The sequence below is a fragment of the Alosa alosa genome, chromosome 6, assembly GCF_017589495.1.
Source record: "Alosa alosa isolate M-15738 ecotype Scorff River chromosome 6, AALO_Geno_1.1, whole genome shotgun sequence".
Classification (NCBI taxonomy): domain Eukaryota; kingdom Metazoa; phylum Chordata; class Actinopteri; order Clupeiformes; family Clupeidae; genus Alosa; species Alosa alosa.
In genome coordinates this window covers 4993859-5019338 of record NC_063194.1, presented here as the reverse complement: position 1 = coordinate 5019338, position 25480 = coordinate 4993859, and the positions used below count along the sequence as shown (strand labels likewise).

Below are 25480 nucleotides of genomic sequence, written 5' to 3'. Positions count from 1 at the left end.
GGCCCTGCTTTACAGGCTTCTTAAACTCCATTCACCCACCTGACCATTATAGGTGTCTCTGTCTCTCCTCTCTCTCTCTCTCTCTCTCTCTCTCTCTCCTTCACACACACACACACACACACACACACACACACACACACACACACACACACACACACACACACAAAATGAGAATGGACCTTTAAAGAGGATGTCTTCCCAGAAGGCAACAGCTGCCAGGGGCGTGGTGAGAAGAGAAGTTGGTATTTTCAGCAGAAGACTCCTGGACTTCACACCTGTTTCACTGAGTGACACCCGCCAATCAACTTCTTACCACCACTCTGAGCACTTGGTTACAAAATACCCAAATAGCTTATTTTCTGTTAATGAAAAGACCTGTTGAAAAGGAGGCAACGAAAAAAAAAACATACTTGTGATCCAAAGGTTCTCTATGATTGATTGTTAACATGGAATTCCTTCCTGGAAAGACTTTCATTATTACTTTATCATTATGATTTAAAGACGTGTCATAATCACAATTTAAGTCACAGACACAAACCACATATTTCTATACATATTTAGATTTAACAAATGCCTCATTACCCTGTTTCTGCAAATCATTCCTAACATGTTACTATTTCAGTCTGTTGGCCTAATCAAAGGCTTTGCAAAGGTTTACTGGACGGGCATGAAAGGAGCCCTCCAAAAGCATTCAAAGAATCTTTCTAAACAGCCCTTTCCACTGTTACACACCAATTAAAAACCATTGATTTTACATGCCATTTCAAGCGCCATCAGGATGAGAGAATGCTTATATAGTTGTGACATGCACATTTAACTAAAATTGCCTGGAAAACAAAGTTTTGTCAAAGTCACTCAGAATACAGTTAATTATGTTATGTACAGTTATTATTATTTCATTTGACTGCATATGTTTTCAACCACAATAATCTATGGGATTGTAAGGCCCATGTCCATAAAACCTCCTTTGCAGAAAGGTATGACAGGGTTGTGGTTTACACTTTTGTATTTCAAGGTCAAGTTTATATGTAAAAACAGCTTTGTACACATGAAGACAAACTCTCCACATTGACTCATGTAATCTCATCTGCTTAATAAAATCCCACAGAGAGCAAACCTGTCCGAAACACCTACAGTGTATATACTCCTATATATAGTGTTAGGTTCTGGTGGGGAACTACATGTTTATTACCTGCATATTACCGATTTAGTCTGGCATTAAGGTATCACATGCATCACTAAGTGTGGTGGTTGCCTCAATCCCATGTGGAGTATTTTTTTTTATCACTGCACAGATCTTGATCCTGTAACCCAGAGAATTTCAGTCAAAGTGGTCATACATGAGACCCTGTCCCTGATAAACTGATACACCGACCAATATGCTTGTTTATGAGGATTTATTCAAACTGTTGAGGACTGAATGAGAGAGAGAGAGATGTATTTGGTGAGGTGGCAAGTCCTACGCGTTCCTCTCATCGTCATTCTCTGAAAAAAGAGCAATACGGAAAAGTCCTGATGATCTGATTGGGCACATGCTCAACCAATCTGCAACGTGTCTGTGGACAACTCATTGGCCGCCAAATAGTCCTTTATTGTTTTCATTATAGGCTGACTGAGGCTTATATCTAACTCGTGTCAAATATGCAAGAAAGTCATTACAGGATTTTGCTTTGAAATGGTTTCTAACAGTCTGCAGTATTTGCATAGCGACATAGCCCATTCTACATGCAATCAAGCACAATGTATTACAACATATTATTTAGGAGTTGAGGGGCCTGGCTGGTTTTCGAAGTCACCGGCTTCTGCTAGTGTAAAATTAAGAGCTCTTGCATCCAACCACGTTGCACGACCCAACCCGAAGTAGTGTCCACCTGCATGTTGAATATCCCTTTAAATGACTGTGATCATTACTCGTGAGATGACAATTATAAAGGGGAAATTACTTAGTTCCACATAGCTCAAGGGAGCGAAGTCCTTAATAGCCAGTTTAATCGCTACCTATCTTTCTCTAATCACCGGTATTCTCCTCAGACGACCTGTGGTGGATAATGGCCAAGATGAAAGCACCACTGGCACACATCTATTTTCCTACGCGGCAGTCCACGTATCAGCCTGCGAGGACGTATAATATCGCGCTCTGAAGAAGTTATTTCATTAGTTGATCTATTGTAGAACATTAAGCTATAGGCTACTGTTTCCTCTGCAAATAAATAAAACAAACCAGAAGAAGCAGTAGAAACTGCATTCCCCCGCCCAGTCAATTTGACAGTTGTAACTATATGCTATGACATGTAAGTCAGCAGAATGACATAAGAATGTTCTCGGAGATATTTCTATGCAAATATTTTGTTAAATAAATTATAACAAAACAAGCATTTCCTCCGTTAACATATTTTCCAAATGAAAACACCTGAATAAACTCCAAATGATCTGTCAATAACGGTGCGCGTATCTTATACTTTAGGATTATAACACATTTATTCAGCAATTACAACACATTTATTCATTGCAGCAATTACAAAGGTAGGCCTACCACATCGACATTATAATTTGCCTAGCGATGCATGGAAATACACGTAATCAAATGTATCCAAAGCAAATTATTGTAACAAATGATTAGGTGCTTATCAGATAGGATATTAGCAGCCAAAATAAAGTTACAGGCCTTTCTTGCCACCGGTCGGCGAGGATGCCTTGTGTTGCTGTTGGTTTGAAATAAAAGATTAGATGGTTTTTAGACAGATCCGCCACCTTTTCATTCTGAGATCAAGTTTCTTAAGATGCTAGGGGTGAAAAAGTTCCTGAGACAGCCCCCGGTGGGACGAAGGAGGGACTCACTTCACTTAAACGTGAACATGTTCGAGCTATGCGCTGCATCCAGCACCTCCCCAAAACTTTGGAGTATAAAAGCTTGGGGAAAAAGTTGGTTAAGGCAGTAGGGAGTTTCTGTAGGGGTCTGGATTGGAGATACAGAAGACCGGACCCTACCTCGTATGATTGGACTCTAAAGGGGGACAAAAAATAACTTCTCTTGCCTCAAAGAGTCTACATGTCTAATATTTAGACATGTTCAGCTTTGTGGATATTCGGTTGGCGCTGTTGCTTAGCGCAACGGTGCTGTTGGCAAGAGGACAAGGCGAGGACGATCGTGAGTAAACTTTTTTTGAGACTCCTGTTGTGGATGAAAGCTTGATGGTGCTCCTCAGAAACAGGGAATACAAGTAATAATCATACGGACTGAGGGACTTATAAAAAGAAAAAGGTCTGCTCTTGTCAGGGTGCACCGGTGCGCATCTGTATCCTATTGTTCCAGTCATCCTCTTGCTCTCCTCCCCCGATAAACAATTCATTCGTTATGTTACAGAGATGTGTGTGCGTGTATTTTTGGATAGAAAGTTTGTTTGCCTTGGATGGGCCTTTCTTTACTGCACATGCATGCGCGAGTACTTAGAGGCAAGTTGGCACAGGTTTCGAGGCCCTTGCCTCCTCGCGCTATTTGATGTCCCCGAGCTACGTTTTCACAGCTGTGAAGAGTTGGACATGGAGACAGGCGTTAGGAAGGAAAACAATCCAATAGTGCACTTTAGATTTATTTTATTCGTAGAAAATACTGACATTCGTGAGGGTGTCAGGATACATTTGGGAGTGATTTATTTCTCCAGTCAAGCATGATAAGTTTAAGAGAGACAGCTCGTAACTTTGAAGGCTTAGAGATATATTAACAAGGATTTTGTAAATTTCTACTGCATCCACCTGATATGGTAATTTGGGGTTGGGTGATTGGAAAACTAGGCAATAACGTGAATATAAACGGAGTGCTAAGGTAGAACTTTCATTAACAACACGAAAACGCTCCTTCAATTTGTTAAAGACATCAATGCTTTGTTGGAGGAACCCTCAACTCCACGCCTGATATGGCTTTAACATCTGCCTGTAAACCAAGGCAGATTAGTGATGTACTTGCGCCACCCGGTGGCTAAAACATGAAGTGCATAATGTTGGGAATATCGTTTCACAAGGATTCGCTCCGCCCCCTTCGCTTTTTCCGCGATAATTGAAAACACATGCAGACATTTCAGACTTTCCACTAAAGGAAAAACGTAGATCTCTGCCAGGCTGACAGTATTCAATTATTTAATCATTGACAGTAAACTCTAGGCAACGTGGAACTGGGCCTTCTTTCTGTAGACCTATGCATAAACCAGACATTGCATTTTCTCCACCTCTACTAGGCTAACCTACTAAGAAGAGTCAGAGATGCTATAGGCTACTTGTAGGCCTAAACAGTCATTTTATGTTCTATACATCAACAGTCATGAAATAATACTCCAATATTTTGGAAATTCCAGCCATAGCCTAATTGCTACAACGAATAGAACCAGACCTAGGCTTATGGCTTTTATTACATAGACTGTCTGGCCTGCTGTTAGTGATTCTAATAGGTTGGTCTATTATACATTTTAACGTGTTTGTCATTAAGTTTGTGAAAAAAAAATCTGAAGTTTGGCTCTCAAGCTAAACTATGTTTTTGCTCCGTTCCATTGTAGGCACGGGCGTGAGCTGCACGTTGGACGGTCAAGTCTACAACGACAGGGACGTCTGGAAACCCGAACCATGCCAGATCTGCGTGTGCGACAGCGGCACCGTTATGTGCGATGAAGTCATCTGCGAAGAAGTTACCGACTGCCCCAATCCAGTGATCCCACACGACGAGTGCTGCCCTATTTGCCCCGACGACGGTACGAGTCCTGACCGCACTTGACCGACATGGCCCGCAGTTGTAGGCTAATGCTTTTCTGGGAAAGGCTCAACATATCAAGCCGAATCATTGCCTTTTCTCGGTGGAGTAACGTTCATGGATAACCTACTGTACCATGGGAACACCTGGATATTATCCTTATCTGTCATCCTCTGCCCCTCATCAGCCACCTGTTCCAATGGGATTATACAGAATGGCTTGGGCCAAGTCTGATTTTGTGTTGTTGTTTATTTATTTATTTATTTATTTATTTATTATTGTTGTTTATTTTTCAGTTAGGCCTATAATGGCTAAACAGGCCATGGTATGGGACAATTCACTGGGGTTACAGTAAAGTAAAAGGAGCAAAAATACTACAAAATACAATGAATAAAGTAGAGTTAGAGCTTGAGAATAATGCCTGGAGAGAAGAAATACTGACAACTTTCTTTGTGATTTGAGATCATGACTTTTTTTCTCTGTTATTTTATAGGTCGAAGCCAGGGGACTGTTGAGGTAATTAGTTTCTTTATGAATGATTTGTAATGTAATACTTATATCCATATTATTATTGACATTATTATTACTACTATGATTACATGCTGTATTTTCATCTACATAGGGACCCCGCGGACCCAAGGGAGACAGAGTAGGTTCCTCTTCTTCATTTCTAGCATGCTTTCCATTTCGTCTAGACATTTATGTCTGTATTGGGATGTTTTGCTTAGACTGTGTTAATTGAAGTTGGAACACCCCAATGTCATGCTTTTATGGAGGTTTTTAAAACGAAAGAGATCAGACTATCAGAGTTAAATGATCATTTCCAAGATTGTTACACTGTTGACAAAAAATAGTTGAGCTCTTTTACAGTATTGAGGTAGTTGGCTAAACTTCCAGATAGAAAATACATACATCCTATCAATAAACTGAGATATTATATTATATTATATTATATTATATTATATTATATTATTCTCTATCTATGTAATCTTGATAATAACCGTGTATTAGCAGATTGACTGACATTTATCAATGGTAAACAGTTGAGGTGGCTACCTGACTCCAAACTTCCAACAATCTCTAAAAAATTCCCTTCGTTTCACCTTCTAAAACAGGGCCCCGCTGGTTATCCCGGAAACGATGGCATCCCTGGCCAGCCCGGCCTTCCCGGACCCCCAGGCCCACCTGGACCTCCCGGCCTTGGTGGAGTAAGTTAACTCCCTCTCTCAGATACAAAAAGATTGACCCCAAAAGGTCAGAGGTCAACCGTTTAACCCCCCACAAAAATGTACACACTACCAAAGCCTCAGGGGGGCACTGTAAGCAGATTCCCAGAGTCAGTTCAGCACCAGAGTAGTGGACAGCGCTCTGGACATCACCTAGAATAGAGCATGCTGTCCCTCAGCTTGTTAAGCTGCTGGTTCGTTATACATGACAGAATTAGGTCTGTGTATCTAGCTGCTGACTTCATTTGTTGTGGTGAGAGCCAGTCTTATGTCTCTCCGCACACTGACAAAAGTAAGATAATACGTTAAAACTTTTGGTTATCCAACATCTCTTTGGGAAATCAAACCAGGAAATGTGACAGGGGAACATCTGTTCAGTCTCTCTCATTCTGTAATCTAGTTCAAAATCTGTTGACACATTCCATCACCCTTTTAACCTGTAGTCACATTAGACACATGGTTAGCATAGCTGCTTGGAAATCCACACAACCAACATACTAAGTGCAAAAGCTGTTCTTAGAAGAATAGATTGTGGTTATGGCAAGTATGGATAAATTGACATCTGTTTAAAACTCTGAATGCATTACTGACCCCTTTACCCCTTCTTTTCCACAGAACTTTGCTCCTCAGATGTCTGGTGGATTCGACGATAAGTCTGGCGGTATGCCCATCCCTGGCCCAATGGTACGACAATATTTGCAGACAAACACCTCACTGGCACACCGATTCACTGTTCATTTCTGTAAACAGTGTGGGTCAATAAGACATTACAGTGCCACAGACCACACAAACACACAATGTCACTGTTCATTTCTGATAAAAGAATGGGCCTCCAGGACAACAGCACATAGGCTACATGTGGTAACACTTAGATGCACTTCACACAAACACGCAAACTCACCATTTCTAATAACAGTATGGGCCAATGGTTCATCACACAAATGCACACTACTCGAACACACAAATTCAGTGTTAAGTTATGTTACCAGCAAGGGCCTGCAATATGACAACACATGCACCATGACCACATTAGCACAGATGCACTTTTCACTTAGCTGCTCTAGCAGGCCTTGTAGGAAAATGGGACATTCATGACAGCCCATAGAGACTTGACATTTGAGCCTGTGTTGATTACCAATATAAGGTCAACCCAAGGTCAGCTATACATAATCAGTGAACTTTGTTGACCTACTTATGACTTTAATTTGACCTGAGTCTATATACAAATATTTGGATCCCATCAATTTATTGGAGGCCACATTTCAATTGAACATTATTGTTGGCATGTTATACTGACATGCATCATATATAATGCTAAAATAAGATCATGTTGCAACACTTAAAGAAACATTTTTCTCTCCAGGGCCCAATGGGTCCCCGTGGTCCTCCTGGACCTCCCGGTAACAGTGTAAGTATTTCCTCTTTTTTGTCTGCTTGTCTTTTCCTCCTTTCTTGTCCCTTTACCAGAGGTTTTGGAGTTGAGCCCGCCATGAGGTCAACCAGTGAGTCTCCTGCTTGCCATGTTGGGACTTGCAGTGTGGTTGATGGAGTGCTGCTGATTATAGAGCAAGCACTCCAACATGAACATCTATTGCACATGATGTCTATTGCAACCAAGACTGTTTTAGTTATATTTCCATATAATTCTTGCCAATAATAAGTATTATTATACTATTTTATTAATTGTATTTATAAAGCAGATTTCAAAGAGCGTTAAAAATAAATAATGGCAGTTGATCATTTGTTGGATCTTACTTGTACTCTATGATGTACCTTTAGTGAGCACTCTTGGCGATGCCGGATATCTGACCTCTGCTTTTTGTCTCCTTACAGGGACCTCAGGGTTTCACTGGCCCCCCTGGTGAGCCTGGCGAGGCTGGTGCTCCTGTGAGTACACACACTGATACACAAAAATACATTAAAAATACATTCAAATATGCACGTTCGCATATGCTAAGCGAAAAATAGAATGGACATTTTCCTTCTAAGCAACTCTAGCAAACCCTAGGTTTTAATAGAGGAAAATACTATTATACTATCTATTGTCCTATGTGGATTCCTAAATTGTGGTTTTCTTTTACATCTCATAATATGATTTTCATTAATACCATAATCCTGGAATGTTCAGACATTTCCTAAAAGGTCACTTACATGAACGTTGAACTTTGACCCTGTGACCTAGATATTAATGTTAGCTTTACATAAAATGCAAATATAAAAACAATCAAATAATTAAAGGTGTAATTGCTAAGAAACCCACAATTCATATATACATCATATCATATACAAACACACACACACACACACACACACACACACACACACATACTGTAGACACACATGTGGAAAGTTCAAAGTTCCTAGACATAGTCTCTTACTCAGGGCTTTTTGTTTTGTCTTGTTTCATGTAGGGTTCCATGGGTCCCCGTGGTCCTGCTGGCCCCCCTGGAAAGAACGGAGAAGATGTAAGTTGTTTTATGCCTCTACATTCTCAATATGATGATCATGCAACCACAAAGATACCAGGATATACTATTCTTCAAAGCTATCAGTAGATTTTGTGTTCTCTTGCCTGTGAAGTAAGATGGGCCAATTATTCTTGAATTTCCCCTTGAGGATCAATAAAGTATCTATCTATCTATCTATCTATCTATCTATCTATCTATCTATCTATCTATCTATCTATCTACATCAGCATCAGATCTGGACAATAACAACATTTATATGGAGACTAGTTTACTAAAATATAGATCAGGGTTAGAACCATTTAAAATATATAATCAATGTGGATTATTCAGTGTTTTTCATACAGGGATACAGAGGGCCTGATGCTGACTGCTTGTGTTATTTTATGTCCAAGTTTGTGCCCTCTTAACATCTTCCTTTTGTCCTTGTTCAGGGTGAGCCTGGCAAACCTGGTCGCGGTGGTGAGCGCGGACCCACTGGCCCTCAGGTGACTTTTATTTGTAAATCTTTGTTTTGATAACACTTCAGTCACTCTTTAGATCTTCACATTTACCCTCATTCACAGAGTTAGTGTACAGAACAGGAAAGCCCCATGACTAAAGGATGCCATTTTGTATCAGATTTATGCTCCACTTAATTTATTATCCTCTATAACTACATCCTAATATATGCACTGTACAATGCACATCACAACAAGATAACCAAATCCTCTCTCTATAGGGAGCTCGTGGATTCCCCGGAACCCCTGGACTTCCTGGAATCAAGGGACACAGAGTGAGTAATTCTAGACACAGAGAGAACCCCAACATGGGGTTGAAGCTATAGCAAACCCAACAAGCCGATGAAAGGCACTTCATGTGGAAGATGTTTTTCTGTAGGAACTCAAGGGTTTTGTGGGATGCTAAGAAGAGCCTATGTGGGACAGCTTTGACCAAAGTTTTTCTTCAGAGTTCACTGATTGACCTCCTGTTGTCCATCTCTTTCAGGGATTCAGCGGTCTAGATGGAGCTAAGGGAGACAGTGGCCCCGCTGGACCTAAGGTAAGTCCTGCAAAATCCCCCACCCCTACTTATTACATATACACTACATTTCCCATAATGCAATGTTCTTAATATCTTAATTTTCTGGCATACAGGGTGAGGCTGGTGCAGCTGGAGAGAATGGAACCCCCGGAGCAATGGTAAGTAATCTGTCTTCATCTTTCCATTACCATGTCCCACACAAACCTGACCATAATCAGATGATCCCTCCTAAGACCATCTTTCATATGCTGTGACTCCACTGTCACTTTGCAAACACATCATTAACTCCTGTTGTTAAATATACATGTTATCTAATATAAATATAGACAACAAAACGTTACAGTAATGTTACATATTTACTTTAAAATATCTAAATTGTCTGTTGCTGTAGTTACTGTAGTAATCCACTGTATCCATTGAACGTCTCTTTTTGTCTTTTACTTTCTTTTTAGGGCCCACGTGGTCTGCCTGGTGAGAGAGGCCGTAGCGGTCCCTCTGGAGCTGCTGTGAGTATAATGTTTACATCAAAAAATGTTTGAAATCTTTACCAGATACTAAGAGGTCCTGAATGAAACCACAAGCCATGGAAGACCCTGGGGGCATTGTGGGCATGAGCTGAAATCATGGGTCATCACCACTGAAATATTTTTCCAGACCTGAAAGAGACTCTCTTAGGATGCATTTATATCCATATACCTTAAGGAATAATTATTAACCAGTAAATTTGGTCATCAATTCAAGCCCTTATGGACAACTAATTTACTATTTTACACAAGTTCTAATAGATAAAAGTTTACTCCTCAATATCACGCTTTCTAACTGCATACATTTTTGTCTACTCCCAGAGCTATGCCTTCCCTACATAATTTAGATACACAACTGTTTGTTCTCCATATGTTCATATAATGTTATTCATGTGTTATTCCTGTGTTTTGCAGGGTGCCCGTGGTAATGATGGTGCTGCTGGTGCTGCTGGTCCTCCTGTAAGTTTTCCAATCAAAGCAGCATATTTTGTCCTATGTGTTATTAATATGTTATAAACGTCAGAGTTCATTATTTATTTCATTGTTGTTATAAACATGTTATGAATGGCAAGCGATATAATGACTCCCCTCTTTATTACAAAAACTATAAACACAACCATACATCCCACAGGACATAGGCTACATACGCCCATTAATAGTGTACTGTTAACTGCTTTTCAATGTAAATGAGGACTATATATATTAGATCACACTCGAATGTTAGTTAGCTGAAAGTAAATGTGTAAATGTTTTCAATTATATTTTTTCATGTTTTGACTGTTTTTTTTTCCATTCAATCATTTTATTTGTAGGGCCCAACTGGTCCCGCTGGTCCTCCCGGTTTCCCCGGTGGCCCTGGATCCAAGGTAAGCAATCACAAACATATCACAGAATACTTCCCAAAGCCTACTAAAGTCTCCCTCACACCAAGATAGGTCTGAGTAGCCAGTCAGACCAAAACTATCTTGTATTCAGCTTGTAAAGTTAAGCGCATTTAGTCTTAGCAAGATGATTTCATTGTGAAAACCATCTACGGATAATTGACAGGGAGTCTTGAAAAATTTAGAAAAATTGAGCCAGATGTGCAGTAAAGTTACACATAGTCTAAATCTTTACATAGAAGTACCCAGAAAACGTATTATAAATACTGAACACAACTGAAAACAACTTTAATCTGTGTTACTGAAAAAGTTAATTTTGTGTGTGGAGAGCTTGATTTGCTGATCATTGCTCTGAACTAGAGGATGGAGAGGCAAGATTTAAAAACATAAATTCATGCCAGAGGCCTGAAAAAATGCCTTATGCTGAATGATAATGGTCATTCTTTGGCCCAAGGCTCAGCTGTTGGATAATGAAAATCTTCATTATCTATCCTCATCCAGTACAGTACATCACACTGTAGCGTGTGTAGCATTTCCCTTTAGCTAGCTCCTTCAGCCGAGCCATAGAGAGGGCATGTAAGGTCATGGTGTCACACACTTTGCCCAATCCTGACTGTATATCTTCTCAACCCCACAGGGAGAGGGCGGACCTCAGGGAGCCCGTGGTGGTGAGGGACCTGCTGGAGCTCGTGGTGAGCCAGGAAACCCCGGACCTGCTGGCCCTGCCGGACCTTCTGTACGTGGACATAACGTGTCTTTTTTTGTTTTTGTTTCTATATATTTCTTTGCTTGATTGTATGTTGCTCGGTGTGTGACCTGTGGAATGTGTTGATTAGTTTGCTGAACACTTAGCCACTACTAACCTTGCTGCCATTTTTTTTTTTGCCTTGTTTTTATAACAGGGAAACAACGGAGCTGATGGTAACCCCGGTGCCAAGGGTGCCCCTGTGAGTAAACTGAGTGAATTTTAGCCTTTTTGACATGTTTTGGACATTTCTTTACTTGTGTACAATTTTTCCATGCAGAGGAGTCACTGTTGAGTAACTGGATCTCTGCTGCCCCCTACAGGGTGCTGCTGGTGTTGCTGGAGCTCCTGGCTTCCCTGGACCTCGTGGTCCCCCCGGAACCGCTGGTGCACAAGGTGCCCCAGGACCCAAGGGTAACACTGTAAGTGTCCCTATCACATTGTTATTATACATAAGAAAAAAATGCCTTTTACATGAAATTGGTTAATTTGAGTATTTTTAAAAGTTAGTTCAATGGATAATCGTCAATGCCACCCACTTTAGTATTTTCTGTTGATATAAATGTCAATTCTATGTGTGAACTGAATGTATCCATTTGGACACCAGGGTGAGGCTGGTGCCCCCGGAGCTAAGGGAGAACACGGTGCCAAGGGAGAGGGTGTAAGTGCACCTGCATTTCTACACAAACCCTATTTAACAATACTGACCAGATAACGCATAACCACTTACACACCTAAATATAAATAAATGATCAATTAATGTTATTTTACTTATTGTTGTCCACAACATTCAGTGCATGTTGATAGTAATGCATTGTAATAGTTTTTTTCAGTTAATTAATGCATTATAATGTTAATTAAGGAATCCTTCCTTAACCCTGTCTGTCTCTTATGGCCTAGGGTGCTCCTGGAGTCCAGGGACCCCCCGGACCTGCTGGTGAGGAGGGCAAGAGAGGCGCTCGTGGTGAGCCCGGTGCTATTGGATCTCGTGGAGCCCCTGGAGAGCGCGTATGTAACCCCAAATCTCACCTCTCATCACCCCATTCCCTCTCTCTTTCTCATCACCCCATTCCCTCTCTCTTTCTGCATCCCATCTGACATCCCCCCTTTTTTCAGTCGATGTCCAGTTCTGTGTGTTTTCTCTTCACAACACAAATTGTCAACACCACATAATCTTTGAAAGTTGTTGATTGGCATGAGATTGGACAAAACAGTAGTTTGTTCATTAGCAATACTGAAAGGTAATGTTAAATGTACATAATTCAATTTACTGTTAATGGGCTGGGGAAAAACTATTAATACATATGGGGATTATTTGCCTGATTCTTAGTTCTTCAAAAAGGAAGAGAGTAAAGAGATGGTGGTTACAAACATGGATTCATGACAGTCTTTATCCATGGTCATGACCCATAAAAACATTTCTTAAAACATCACTGTCTACTAATATGAGGAGTAAGGACATTTCACTTGATGCACATACTATACTGTAAAAAGCCTGTGACCTTGGTTAATTGGTTAATTGGCTTGTTTCAAGTATTGCCGCTTTGGATCTGCAGTGGCTGCAGCAGAGCTGAACTTGTTATTGGTTTATTCCAGATCTTTTGATTCAGACGTTATAGTAATGAGTTTGTCATGGCACTAACATGTATCTGTATTTCTTTCTGACAGGGTGCCCCCGGAAGCCGTGGTTTCCCTGGTGCTGATGGATCTGCTGGCCCCAAGGTGAGAATCAGAAAAACCCTAAACTCTGTTTTTGACGGACTGATTGATTAATTGATTGATTAAGCATAACATGGCATAATCTAAAATCGTAATATGGACGACTAATAGATACTTTTATATTAAGGAGGAAAAAACATTGTGTCTGACAGAAAGTCTTCTTAGTGCCTAATCATTTTCTGATCACTTGAGTTCAGGGTGGTAACATTGCTATTCCTCTCTTTCCCTCTAGGGTGCCACTGGTGAGCGTGGTGGCCCTGGAGCTGTTGGACCTAAGGGTTCTTCTGGTGAGCCTGGCCGCAACGGTGAGCCTGGTATGCCCGGAGCCAAGGTGAGTGAATAAACAGAACGTTTCATGTTCAAAGTCTCCAGAGGACAGATCAAAGAGTGCCTTATGTTAACTTAATTAGCTTGTGATCTTCAAAATAATTATTTCCCAAAGTTGACATAAGAGAGAGTAAATGTAAAAACAATAAAATATGTAAACCACAGCAACCACAGCACCCTTAGAGAAATGCACAGCTTTTTGAATGCCCAAACATGGGATATTGCTTAAGGAATAGTAAAGTCATCAGCCATTTGGAAATAATGAACATTGTACACTACTTGTGACTGCTACAGCATTTGACCTCTTGCCCTCTAGTTGACCTTTCTTACTTTTTTCCCTTCTTAGGGAATGACTGGCAGCCCTGGTAGCCCTGGACCCGACGGAAAGCTGGGCGCATCTGTAAGTACAACCTCTTCTCTACAGTATTTTGAAAACCACTTGACTAAATCTACCTCATGCTGAATCACATCGTATTTCCTCTTAGTGTTAGCTTATTCCACATAACAACACCTACATGTAGCTAAAATGCAGAAACCGACTCATCTGTTGCACTAGCAAGCACACAAGGCCAGCTAGCTACTCAACACATCCTATAGAGTTATACAGAGTATGTATTTGAGTACTCAAGTACTGGAGTCAAAATGTTAGAATATTACAATACAATTCAAAGTAGCCTATATCAAAATATTTGATCACATTTTGAATAAGGAATTCTACTGTGAGGATTTACAAACAATCTTTGTTAATCCATGGAGAGATATTTACAGGGTTAGATATGGATGTTAATACATTCATTTTATGGAATAAAACTTTTGTGACTTTGAGAGACTCATGGTTTTTCTTCTCATCCTGAACTTTACAGGGTGCCCCTGGACAAGATGGCCGCCCTGGACCCCCAGGCCCAGTTGGAGCCAGAGGTCAGCCTGGTGTCATGGGATTCCCCGGACCCAAGGGTGCTGCTGTAAGTACCAACACATTTCACGACCATTCCAAAATGATTACAAATTCTATCCAAAATTTTGGCATGGGAAAATTTGGCATGGTCATTCTCTTTCTCTCCCTCTTCCATCTTAGTGTTGGTGGTTTCACTCTTCCACTGTCATCTTATATTTGCATAGATTTCCAAGATTAATCACAGCAACATTTTGTGATCAATTAGTTTTTTATTATTATTATTGTTTGACAGCCTTAGTTGTAACAATTTGTCCTCAGAGCTGACATGTTCTTTTCCTTGACAGGGTGAGGGTGGCAAGCCTGGTGAGAGAGGAGTGCAGGGACCTGTTGGCGCCGTTGTAAGTTCACTTACTCAGCTACCCAACACCTAACTTAACTTATGTGTTAGCTTAATAAATAGGCAGTCCTTATTAAATAGGCTGACCTTATTAATGTCTTCTTTAAGTCTTATGGTAACCTTGCTGTTGTTCTATAGGGTGCTGCTGGCAAAGATGGTGACGTTGGTGCTCCAGGTGCCCCTGGCCCCTCTGTAAGTGTCATACTGCTCCACCATCCCACAATGCTCTGGGTTAACCTGTGTGACATGTACCTGCTTTGGCAACTACTCAATGCCTGAAACACATCAACATCCCACAATGGACAAAACTGAAAACTGATTACAGATAGGTATGGATGCTATTTTATTCTGACAAATGCTTCTCCACTGTCCGTTCCAACAGGGTCCTTCTGGAGAGAGAGGTGAGCAGGGACCTGCTGGTCCTCCCGGATTCCAGGTGGGTGTGCTCTCCTTTGCCCTCTTCAGTAGTTAGATATACTTTGGGAGTGTTGTGAAAGTTAAATCACAGACTTAATTACTTATTCGGTCCTCCATTTTGTCTTTTCACTACAGGGACTCCCAGGACCTCAGGGTGCTATTGGTGAGCCTGGCAAGGCTGGTGAGCAGGTGAGTGTCCCAAGTGACTGGACACATAAATGTTCATTCAACTCAGTCAACTTTGATGTGACATCAACTGACTTATCAACTCAGACAGGTGGTAGCTAAAGAGGAAGTTGGCACCATCTATTGAAAAACAGAACTCCATGCTAATAATCATCTCTTCTTCATAGGGTTTGCCTGGTGAGGCTGGCGCTGTTGGACCCGCTGGATCCAGAGTGAGTACTTCTCTAACAATCAGACAGATCTATCTTATAACTGATCCACTCAGCACCTATGGATCTTCTTCTTGTTGCTGTCTGGATCCTTGAACAAAAAGCTCATGGCTCTTTTCTGGTCTTCCTCAGGGTGATAGAGGATTCCCAGGTGAGCGTGGTGCCCCCGGACCCGCTGGACCTGCTGGCGCCCGTGGTTCTCCTGGATCCGCTGGTAACGATGGTGCTAAGGTATGGACACAAAGACCGTGGCACCAACCAATTCCACTCTTTCTATGTATTGCTAATATTAGAGGCTAAACCAGAAGTTGATAGCCTCAACTCCAACCAAAATAGCCTCAGCGGCTCACTGATGAGAACAATGTGAACTTAAGATTTATTTAAAAATGCAGATCACCAGACCATCCACACAGTCAAAACTACATAATAATGTCCTTTAATTACCTAGTCTTGACCATAACTAACTATAACAGTTTCAAACTGTAATATTAGACAGTAAGATGTACTTTGATAATGACATTGGCTATGATTTTTCTATGATATGGTTTTAGACACAACTTAAGCAAGCAGTAATGCCAACATCAGCTCTCTAGCAAATTAACATTGTTAAGAACCCTCATCTAAATGAGTCATCCCATTTTCTCCCTTCTCTTCTCTGTTGCCAGGGTGATATTGGTGCTCCAGGTGCCCCTGGCGCTGGAGGAGCCCCCGGACTGCAGGGAATGCCCGGTGAGCGGGGTGCTGCTGGTCTCCCCGGACTTAAGGGCGAGAGAGTAAGTCCACCAGAGCGTCTTGATAGATTATTGATTGCTTCAGTACATTGCTGTGGGATTTGGTGACATATTCCTACCTCACAATGTAAAGCTAATCCTAGGCTTTTATCACTGTGATGGAAGTGATGCTTCTATTGTGCCTTACCTATAAGTCACTGTGGACAGAAGTAGAAGACATGATTGAATGTAAATGTCAATAACAAAATCGTCCACCATGACAGTCATGTCAGAGCATCCACATCCTAGACAGAAGCTGAATCTAGAGTGGCTTTCATCCTGAAAGAGCATACAGAAGAACTGTAGAATAGTTCCTGGAGGACTTATGCTTATTGATTTTTCATTTATAGGGTGAGCATGGTGCCAAGGGAACCGATGGTGCAACTGGTAAAGATGGTGCCCGTGGTATGACTGGACCTATTGGACCTCCTGGCCCTGCTGGTGCCCCTGGTGACAAGGTGAGCCTCCTTTTAAATGTAAACTTTAAAAATGTGCATTCACATAGATGACTGACCACTGTTTTCTTTAGCATGGGCTCGCACTTCAAGTCTTTTTTTATTCTACCTAGGGTGAGGGTGGTGCTTCTGGACCTGCTGGACCTACTGGTGCTCGTGGACCCCCTGTGAGTATATTTCACAAACTTTTCTAAAGATTACACAATTATGCTGATCATCAACATCAATAGCAACGGCAGTAGAATTAGACCAAAAGAGTTGGTGTCATCCGTTCTAAAAGAAGTCATGACATTATTTGTAATAGTGCACCAGGCTACTGTATCAGAATGCAACATTTGACCCTTAATGTGTAATGTTAGCCCTTCATTCATTTGACTAACTCTCCCATGCTCGGTCTCCTGCTAGGGTGAGCGCGGAGAGAGTGGTCCTCCCGGACCTGCTGGATTCGCTGGACCTCCCGTAAGTATCCCAAAATGCCACCCCACCCTACCCACCCAACAAGCCTGTCCACCTTAACATCCTTTCACGTGATATCCTACTGACATGTACTTGGGTACTATGCTGTATGGGGGCTTATTAACTTTAGTCTCTTTCCACTTTCTCCCCATACAGGGTTCTGATGGTCAGCCTGGTAGCAAGGGAGAGTCTGGTGACACTGGTGGCAAGGGTGATGCTGGATCTCCCGGACCTGCTGGAGCCACTGGTGCCCCTGGACCTCAGGTACAGTAGGCTACTTGATTCACCTCAGACACAACACCACTAACAATTTGCCAAAAATAACAGTCTAAGTGTGGGCATAGTCTGACCATACAAGGCATCTCCAGAGCAAGTGGAGGGATTCATCCATTAGCAGAAACACTCATCTTGGGCGAATCAGTTGTTTGAAGACACAGATCAGTTTTATGATCAAATTAGTTGTGCACCTGTGTGGTTAGGATGAACACCAAAAGCCAGTCTACATGGACAAATTCCTTTTGAGCTGTGTGCCAGAATATCAAGTAAAAACAATATTTGGTAGGTGTTAGGTGCCCAGCTACAGCACAGTCATAGAAATCCAGTGCAAGTGATTGTGGTATGGTCTATGCACCCCACCTTAGCAATTGAGACCACAGTTGACTGGATGTCTTAATAGCCTGTGATGATGATATACCTTTGACTTTGATTTGCCAATTTGCTCATTTGAGCTATAAATGACAAATAACAACATTGTCATGTTCCACATTGGTTAACTATACTATAGCACACCACAGCGATTATGATTTTTAAAAAGAATCTGTACACAGTTCCGGCATAAGTCAGACAGTCACAAGTAATACTACTACTATTAGGCTATTATTTATTCCTCCTGTTTATTAATACATGTTTATATTCACACAGGGCCCCGTTGGTGCTACTGGAGCTAAGGGTGCCCGTGGTGCTGCTGGACCTCCCGTAAGTATATTCATTTTAAAACAAATTTAAAATAGACATATACCAAATTTCTTGCAATTACAATAGGTGTGCCCAGACTCTTGGCACTCAATCCCATGTGCATCACTGGATAATATCTACATTTTATTCATCAACCAGTGTCTGTGAGTTTAATTTAACTTGATTTGTTTTTACCCCATGCTAGGGTGCTACTGGATTCCCTGGTGCTGTCGGAAGAGTTGGACCTCCCGGCCCCTCTGTAAGTGGACCAATTCTTACAGTCCTCAAACTCGATCAAAACAACAACAATGCATGTTGTTCGTAAATTCCATCAAAATCCTGATTAACCCATCTGGCATTCCTCACTTTTCAGGGAAACCCTGGCCCAGCTGGACCTCCCGGACCTGGTGGCAAGGAAGGACCCAAGGGTAACCGTGGTGACACTGGACCTGCTGGCCGCCCTGGTGAGCTTGGTGCTGCTGGTCCCCCTGGCCCATCTGGAGAGAAGGGAGCCCCTGGTGGTGAAGGACCTTCTGTAAGTCCCTCTTAGACAACATCTAACCTATCTCAGCTTAATCTGTTGTGTTCCGCAGCAGAGGGAAAACAGCTTGCAGACAATAGTCAACAGTCAGGACATTCAGAGCACACAATAGGCATATAACCTTTGACTGAACTTATACAACAAGCTAAACCTCTGACTAAACTAGTACTTCTCAGTATAAATTGCCAATGATATACAGAAATCCATCCTTTGGCCCTTCATTATTCCATAGTTGATCTTTATTCTTTTGAGAATTACTTTTTGGAGTATGTGGCTAACATTAAAAGCTCCGACAGTGCTCAAGACACTTAAGCGATCTCTGCTTTATTTATTTAGGGACCCGCAGGTATCCCCGGACCTCAGGGTCTTGCTGGAAGCCGTGGTATTGTTGGTCTTCCTGGACAGAGAGGCGAGCGTGGTTTCCCTGGTCTTTCTGGAGCAGCTGTAAGTATTTCCCTCAACAGAACAACTTGTCAAACATAAATACCACCAGATAACACTGTAGCTTCTTCTATCATAACTCCTGATATATAGGAAGATAATATTGAAGACCATTCCCCAAGATATAGTCTAGTTTCTCCACATTATTTCCTTATTTCTTGTGTTAACCAGAACAAAGGTGTTTTCTTGACTGCTCACATTTCTCATTGTCTGCTTTAGGGAGAGCCCGGCAAACAGGGATCTGGTGGACCTAGCGGTGAGCGTGGACCTCCCGGACCCATGGGACCTGCTGGACTTGCTGGACCCCCTGGCGAGGCTGGTCGTGAGGTGAGAATCCTGTCTGATATCACCAAGACTTTGCTCAGAATTCACTCCTTTTAGAGTAGATCTGGCTGTGATTCAGATCTGTTTCCAGTGTCAAGGTCTACTTGGACAAAGTAGTTTCCAGTACAAGTCTGAGAGGATTTCTAAGTCATTAGCACAATAATGATACCAAATTAGTGGACAAGTCAAGTACTCAAAATCACTTCTTCTCTGTTTCATATAGGGTGCCCCTGGAAATGAGGGATCTGCTGGACGTGATGGTGCCCCTGGCCCCAAGGTTAGAACGTCACTCCTTTGGTTGCTGTGCCCTGTACAGTTCCATTAAAACCTATGAGTGTACCACACCAGTATCTCCTTTATTCTTTTGACTAACTTTTCCCTCATTGTCTGGTTCCACCATAGGGAGAGCGTGGTGAGTCCGGTGTTGCCGGAGCTCCTGGTGCCCCTGGACCCTCTGGTGCTCCTGGACCCGTTGGACCTGCTGGCAAGACTGGTGACCGTGGAGAGTCTGTGAGTGTTCACGAAGCCAACAACACATCTTTGCCCCGAGCAGTGGAGACAATGAAAATGTATTCAATTCCAAGAGAATGACCAAGGCTAAGTAGGACCTGACCTAACATTTGCTTTTCTCTACCTCTATCTGTCCAACTCCAGGGCCCTGCTGGTCCTGCTGGCGCTTCTGGCCCCGCTGGTCCTCGCGGACCTGCCGTAAGTACTCCCTCATTCTCCCTGATCATCTGTAGTCTAACCTCTGTCCCACTTTGGGAACCAATGTGCATTTCACTGTATCTGGGAAATTCACTTCAGGATCTAAATCCAGATTTGATGGATTCCATGATTTCCACATAACGTCTTACATCTTACAACATCATATAAATATTTCTACTATTAATGGAAAGTTCTTAGTCTTTGTACGGTTACTTTAAAGTATTCAGATGTTGGTTTCTTTTAACCATCAAGAGAACATATTTTTTGTTGAATCTGCTGTTGGAGTGCAATTGAATTGAACTAACTTGACCTCCTGTACATCACAGGGACCTGCTGGAGCTCGTGGAGACAAGGGAGAGACCGGTGAGGCTGGAGAGAGAGGCATGAAGGGACACAGAGGATTCACTGGCATGCAGGGACCCCCTGGACCTCCTGTAAGCCTACTTGCAATCCTTCACTTTTATAGTGTTAAGTTATAGCTACAACACACAACACCTGCCAGTCACACTGGAGTAGGCCAGTGGTTTGAAACATCTCAACTTCACTCTTTTCCCTCATGCTCTCAGCTAATAACATTCATTTTCATGTTTGACTGACATCCTAGATGTTCTGTTCTAGGATTCTCTTAGCTACTGATGGAATAGAAGAGGGGAAAACTCTTTAAAGCTTAACAGACTTTTGAATAAGCCTGGATTGAAGCTTTTGGGAAATAATAATTATCTATGGGCATCTCACACTTCTGATCATATTGTATGACACACTTGAACTGTATGTTTCTTAGCACAATAGATATGTCACCAGTGTTTCCCATACATTGACTTATTTGTGGCGGCCCACCACAATGTCAACATTGACCACCACACAATGATTTTTCCAGGTTGTACTAAATTGTGCTTAAATCTGGTTAGCTTCATAACCATGCTGCACTAATTTGTTAAAAACTGTTGCATTCAAGTTAATTCTGCAAACATGCCACCACAAATAGAATTCAATTCTGTGGTAAACACTGGTCACTATAGTGCACTTACGGAAAGTAAATTGTTATTTCTGTGAATAGGGATCTTCTGGTGAGGCCGGACCTGCTGGTTCTTCTGGACCTGCTGGACCTAGAGTACGTATTTCTTGTATATTGTTACAGTATGTTCTTTATTATTATTTCTGCACTTCCTAAGTATTGATATGTACACTGCAAATTAACAGAACAAATGTCTCTATGCTATGTAGTCTCAGCTATATCAGGAAAATCACCAAAGACAAGACAACTAAATCAGCTTGAATGGGAAGTTAGGTGCAATTTTCATATCATGTTGGTGTCTCTCTTCACAACACCTAGGGACCTTCTGGATCTGCTGGCTCCCCTGGTAAGGATGGCATGAGCGGTCTGCCTGGACCAATTGGACCCCCTGGACCTCGTGGTCGCACTGGTGAAATTGGACCTGCTGTAAGTCAACATCAGCCACCTCTGCAGTTCACCCCAACATTCATGACATGTGGTTTCAAGTCCTGCTTGCTCTAAGCATTTTGCTTTCCTTCCTGTTGTTCTTTAGGGTCCCCCTGGACCTCCCGGACCCCCTGGACCTCCTGGTGCCCCTGGTGGTGGATTCGACCTCGGCTTCATTGCCCAGCCACAAGAGAAGGCTCCCGATCCCTTCCGTTTCCGTGCCGACGATGCCAACGTGATGCGCGACCGTGACCTGGAGGTTGACACAACACTCAAGTCCCTGAGCCAGCAGATTGAGAGCATCCGCAGCCCCGATGGCACCAAGAAGAACCCAGCCCGCACCTGCCGCGACCTGAAGATGTGCCACCCAGACTGGAAGAGCGGTAGGTCTCTCTGGTGTCTAGTTCATTTCTGAGCACACTGTTTGGAATTCATCAACAATGCTACACATTTCTGTGATACAATTACTAGTATTTTTGACAGAGAATATTATTAGTATTGATTTTTTTTTCTAAACTCACACTTATATTGCGCCGTGTCCCCCAATCAGGCGAGTACTGGATCGACCCCGACCAGGGTTGCACTCAGGATTCCATCAAGGTTTACTGCAACATGGAGACTGGCGAGACCTGCGTCTACCCATCTGTGGCCGACATTCCCAAGAAGAACTGGTACACAAGCAAGAACATCAAGGAGAAGAAGCACGTCTGGTTCAGCGAGTCCATGTCCGAAGGCTTCCAGGTAATATCCTTTCCCCCATTTTAATCCCATCCTTCAAATTGTATCTCGCTTCATCTGAATACCACTCCCTGTACGTTCAAGTGTTTGTTGCTAATTTTACCCTCTGATGCCTTCTTACCATCAGTTCGAGTATGGCAGTGAGGGATCCAAGCCTGAGGATGTCAACATTCAGCTCACCTTCCTGCGCCTCATGGCCACTGAGGCCTCCCAGAACATCACATACCACTGCAAGAACAGCATTGCCTACATGGATCAGCAAACAGGCAATCTTAAGAAGGCTCTGCTCCTGCAGGGCTCTAACGAGATCGAGGTCAGAGCCGAGGGCAACAGCCGCTTCACATACAGCGTGGTCGAGGACAGCTGCACGGTGAGTTTCGTGTTACTTTTAAGGTTATCTCTTTCGCTATTGGTATATGAATGTGTCTACTCTCTTTAATGTGGCTTAAAGTAGAATATGTGTGGCTAATGTGTAGACAAAATGTGGAGGGAGTCCTACACTGGTTCAGTAGAATCATTTCTTCCACAATAGTGACCACTGTATGAAAACAAATATTTGTAGTGAAGCTTGTTGAGTCTTCACGTATAAGATAGAGCAATGAAGAATGAACCAGTTTTGCATAAAAGATCTGAGCTACCTGTAAAGATCTGAATTACCTGAGGTACTGACTGTCTCTGTTTTTGTTATCATCACAGTCGCACACTGGTGCATGGGGCAAGACAGTCATCGACTACAAGACAACGAAAACATCCCGTCTGCCTATTATTGACATCGCTCCTATGGACGTTGGTGCACCCGATCAGGAATTTGGCATTGAAATTGGCCCAGTCTGCTTCTTGTAAAAAAGAAATCTGGACTTGAAATTGTTTGTGTGTTTGTGTGTGTGTTTTTCTAGCAGTCATCTCTCTAAATCTTTTTCCTATGCATTAAAATACCCCTCAAGTTTGATTTGGCTGTCAGAATGGTCCACTTGCTTAAAACTGCGCTTCTGAAGACAGTGGTCGTGTGTTATCGAGTTTTTTTTTTTCCTGGGACCACTATATTATGAACACCTACACCGAGGATACTTTAGAAGACTCATTTGTTTCACTGGCAACAAGAAAATAATTTATACTTGTAAAGCGTAAAATCTCCCCCCTCCCATCAGATACAGGTGACTTTTTTTACCACTGCGGAAGGACAATGAAAAAAAGAAAAAACAATGCTTTGTACCATGTTCAGGTGTTAAATAAATATGGAAAACGACTGTAAAGTGTCTTGTTGTTCTACCCTCCAGGACAAGCACCACCAAAGGAAAATACCATTGTTCTGTCGAGTCACATGGCAAGCATCAGTAGAGACAGGGGTTCAACTTCATTTTGAAATCTAATGGCTACCTCAGACAAGAAATCAACTTTACCCAGTATTAGACAACACCAGGGTAGATTTTACACGATGGAAGTATGATTGAATGGAGCAGACAACAGCTACGTTGGTGCTATATGAGGCCTTGTTAGTGGAATGTATTAGAATTCTGCTTTTGGAAGTGATGTTTTGTTAACATTCTTGCTTACAGGGCCTTTGGTGCTAAGAAACCACATGATCTTGCTGTTCAGTTGTAACAGATGCCATCTTTTTAAAGTGTGTGCTTAACCGCTACTTGAGCCTTGGTTAGGGGTAAAAACTACAGCTGTGATGCACACAGTCTTTGTTAGTGTAGAATAAGCAGGTGGATTTGTCGAACCTATTTTGTTTTGTTTTGTTTCGAACACCTTTTTTGACACTTTTTGGTTGTTGTCTTTTGTTTTTCTTTTTCATCCCCTCTTTATGTTGTCCAATTGCCTTTGGCAATTACCCCTCTAGCCCTTTTGTATTTGTTTTCTTTTGTTTTTGACAAAAGTTTTAGGAAAATGAGAACAGGAACAAACTGAGAAAGTCCAACTATCATGAGAGAAGCAGACACACCATAGGGGGATAAAAAATCAAGAGGATCTGTACCTATTTTGTATATGTATAATAATTTGAGATGTTTTTAATTATTTTGGATGCTGAAATAAAGCATGTTAAGTGGTCGACCTTATGTTTGTCAGATGTGATCTTGACTTATCCCTTTACTGCCCAAAGGACTTGAATGAAGCACGGCTTGCACCTGTTACAGTTGTTTTTTGACTGAAAGGAAGATTAAAAAAATCTCAGAAATAATTATCTTACAATTGTACCTGTTTTTTTGACCGTCACTGTTTAAAACCATTTTCAGTCAACAATATGCTTATAGCTTCAGTACAATTTGAGTTTATGTCAGGTTCGGAAAACCACAGCTAGTTATCCTACTGTAAGCCTACCTTAATCTGGAACATTGGTCCTCTGCAGTGGTTGTCTAGAGCTTACCTGTATCAAAAGCTTTTAAATCCAATAAATCCAAAAATCCAAAGTGTAATCCGACATATGTGGGGGTGAGATACTCGTCCATTTAGGATTTCAGTTCAACGAAATCTTAAATCCTTAGCGAAAGTAAACATGTCCACTGTAATTGACGTCACGGGATGTTCAAGTGAATTTAACATCGCAATTTGACAAACTGTTACTGAACTGATGATACTTTGTTGCTGCATTCACGTAATCTTCTTCGGCCTAAGCTTCAAATTGTTTCATCTTCGTTGTAGGCCTACCGGAGAGATAGAGCTTACAAAACGTCCATGTTGTCGATTTCAAACGATATTTCCAGGCTGTGCTGTTTTACTTTACACTCAAAAATTTAACTGAATCGAACCGTACCTCTGCCGTTTCTCCTCTCCTCCTCTGGAAGTGCTTAGTGTACTGTCGCGTTAGGTGCCTCTCCTTGGGCCTCCAACAAAGGGCCCGTTGTGTTCATACCTTCAATGGATCCTATGCAGGGTTTGGTTTAAGAATGTAGGAGCCA

General features: G+C 42.0%; 1 protein-coding gene across 1 annotated transcript; it reads left to right on the top strand.

The window, feature by feature from the left end:
• The first annotated feature begins 2947 nt into the window (after positions 1–2947).
• Positions 2948–24640, top strand: col1a1a (collagen, type I, alpha 1a). The gene is made up of 51 exons (XM_048245729.1): positions 2948–3148; positions 4548–4739; positions 5232–5254; positions 5361–5387; positions 5854–5946; positions 6580–6648; positions 7328–7372; positions 7798–7851; positions 8376–8429; positions 8864–8917; positions 9151–9204; positions 9417–9470; positions 9566–9610; positions 9905–9958; positions 10391–10435; positions 10789–10842; positions 11495–11593; positions 11760–11804; positions 11926–12024; positions 12210–12263; positions 12503–12610; positions 13271–13324; positions 13554–13652; positions 13995–14048; positions 14512–14610; positions 14888–14941; positions 15079–15132; positions 15323–15376; positions 15493–15546; positions 15711–15755; positions 15885–15983; positions 16418–16525; positions 16873–16980; positions 17091–17144; positions 17383–17436; positions 17590–17697; positions 18355–18408; positions 18593–18646; positions 18761–18922; positions 19265–19372; positions 19589–19696; positions 19917–19970; positions 20096–20203; positions 20348–20401; positions 20728–20835; positions 21459–21512; positions 21735–21842; positions 21949–22225; positions 22393–22583; positions 22708–22950; positions 23277–24640. Exons 1-51 carry the CDS (start codon positions 3067–3069, stop codon positions 23421–23423), a joined length of 4332 nt encoding a protein of 1443 aa, XP_048101686.1. The 5' UTR covers positions 2948–3066; the 3' UTR covers positions 23424–24640.
• The last annotated feature ends 840 nt before the right edge of the window (positions 24641–25480 follow it).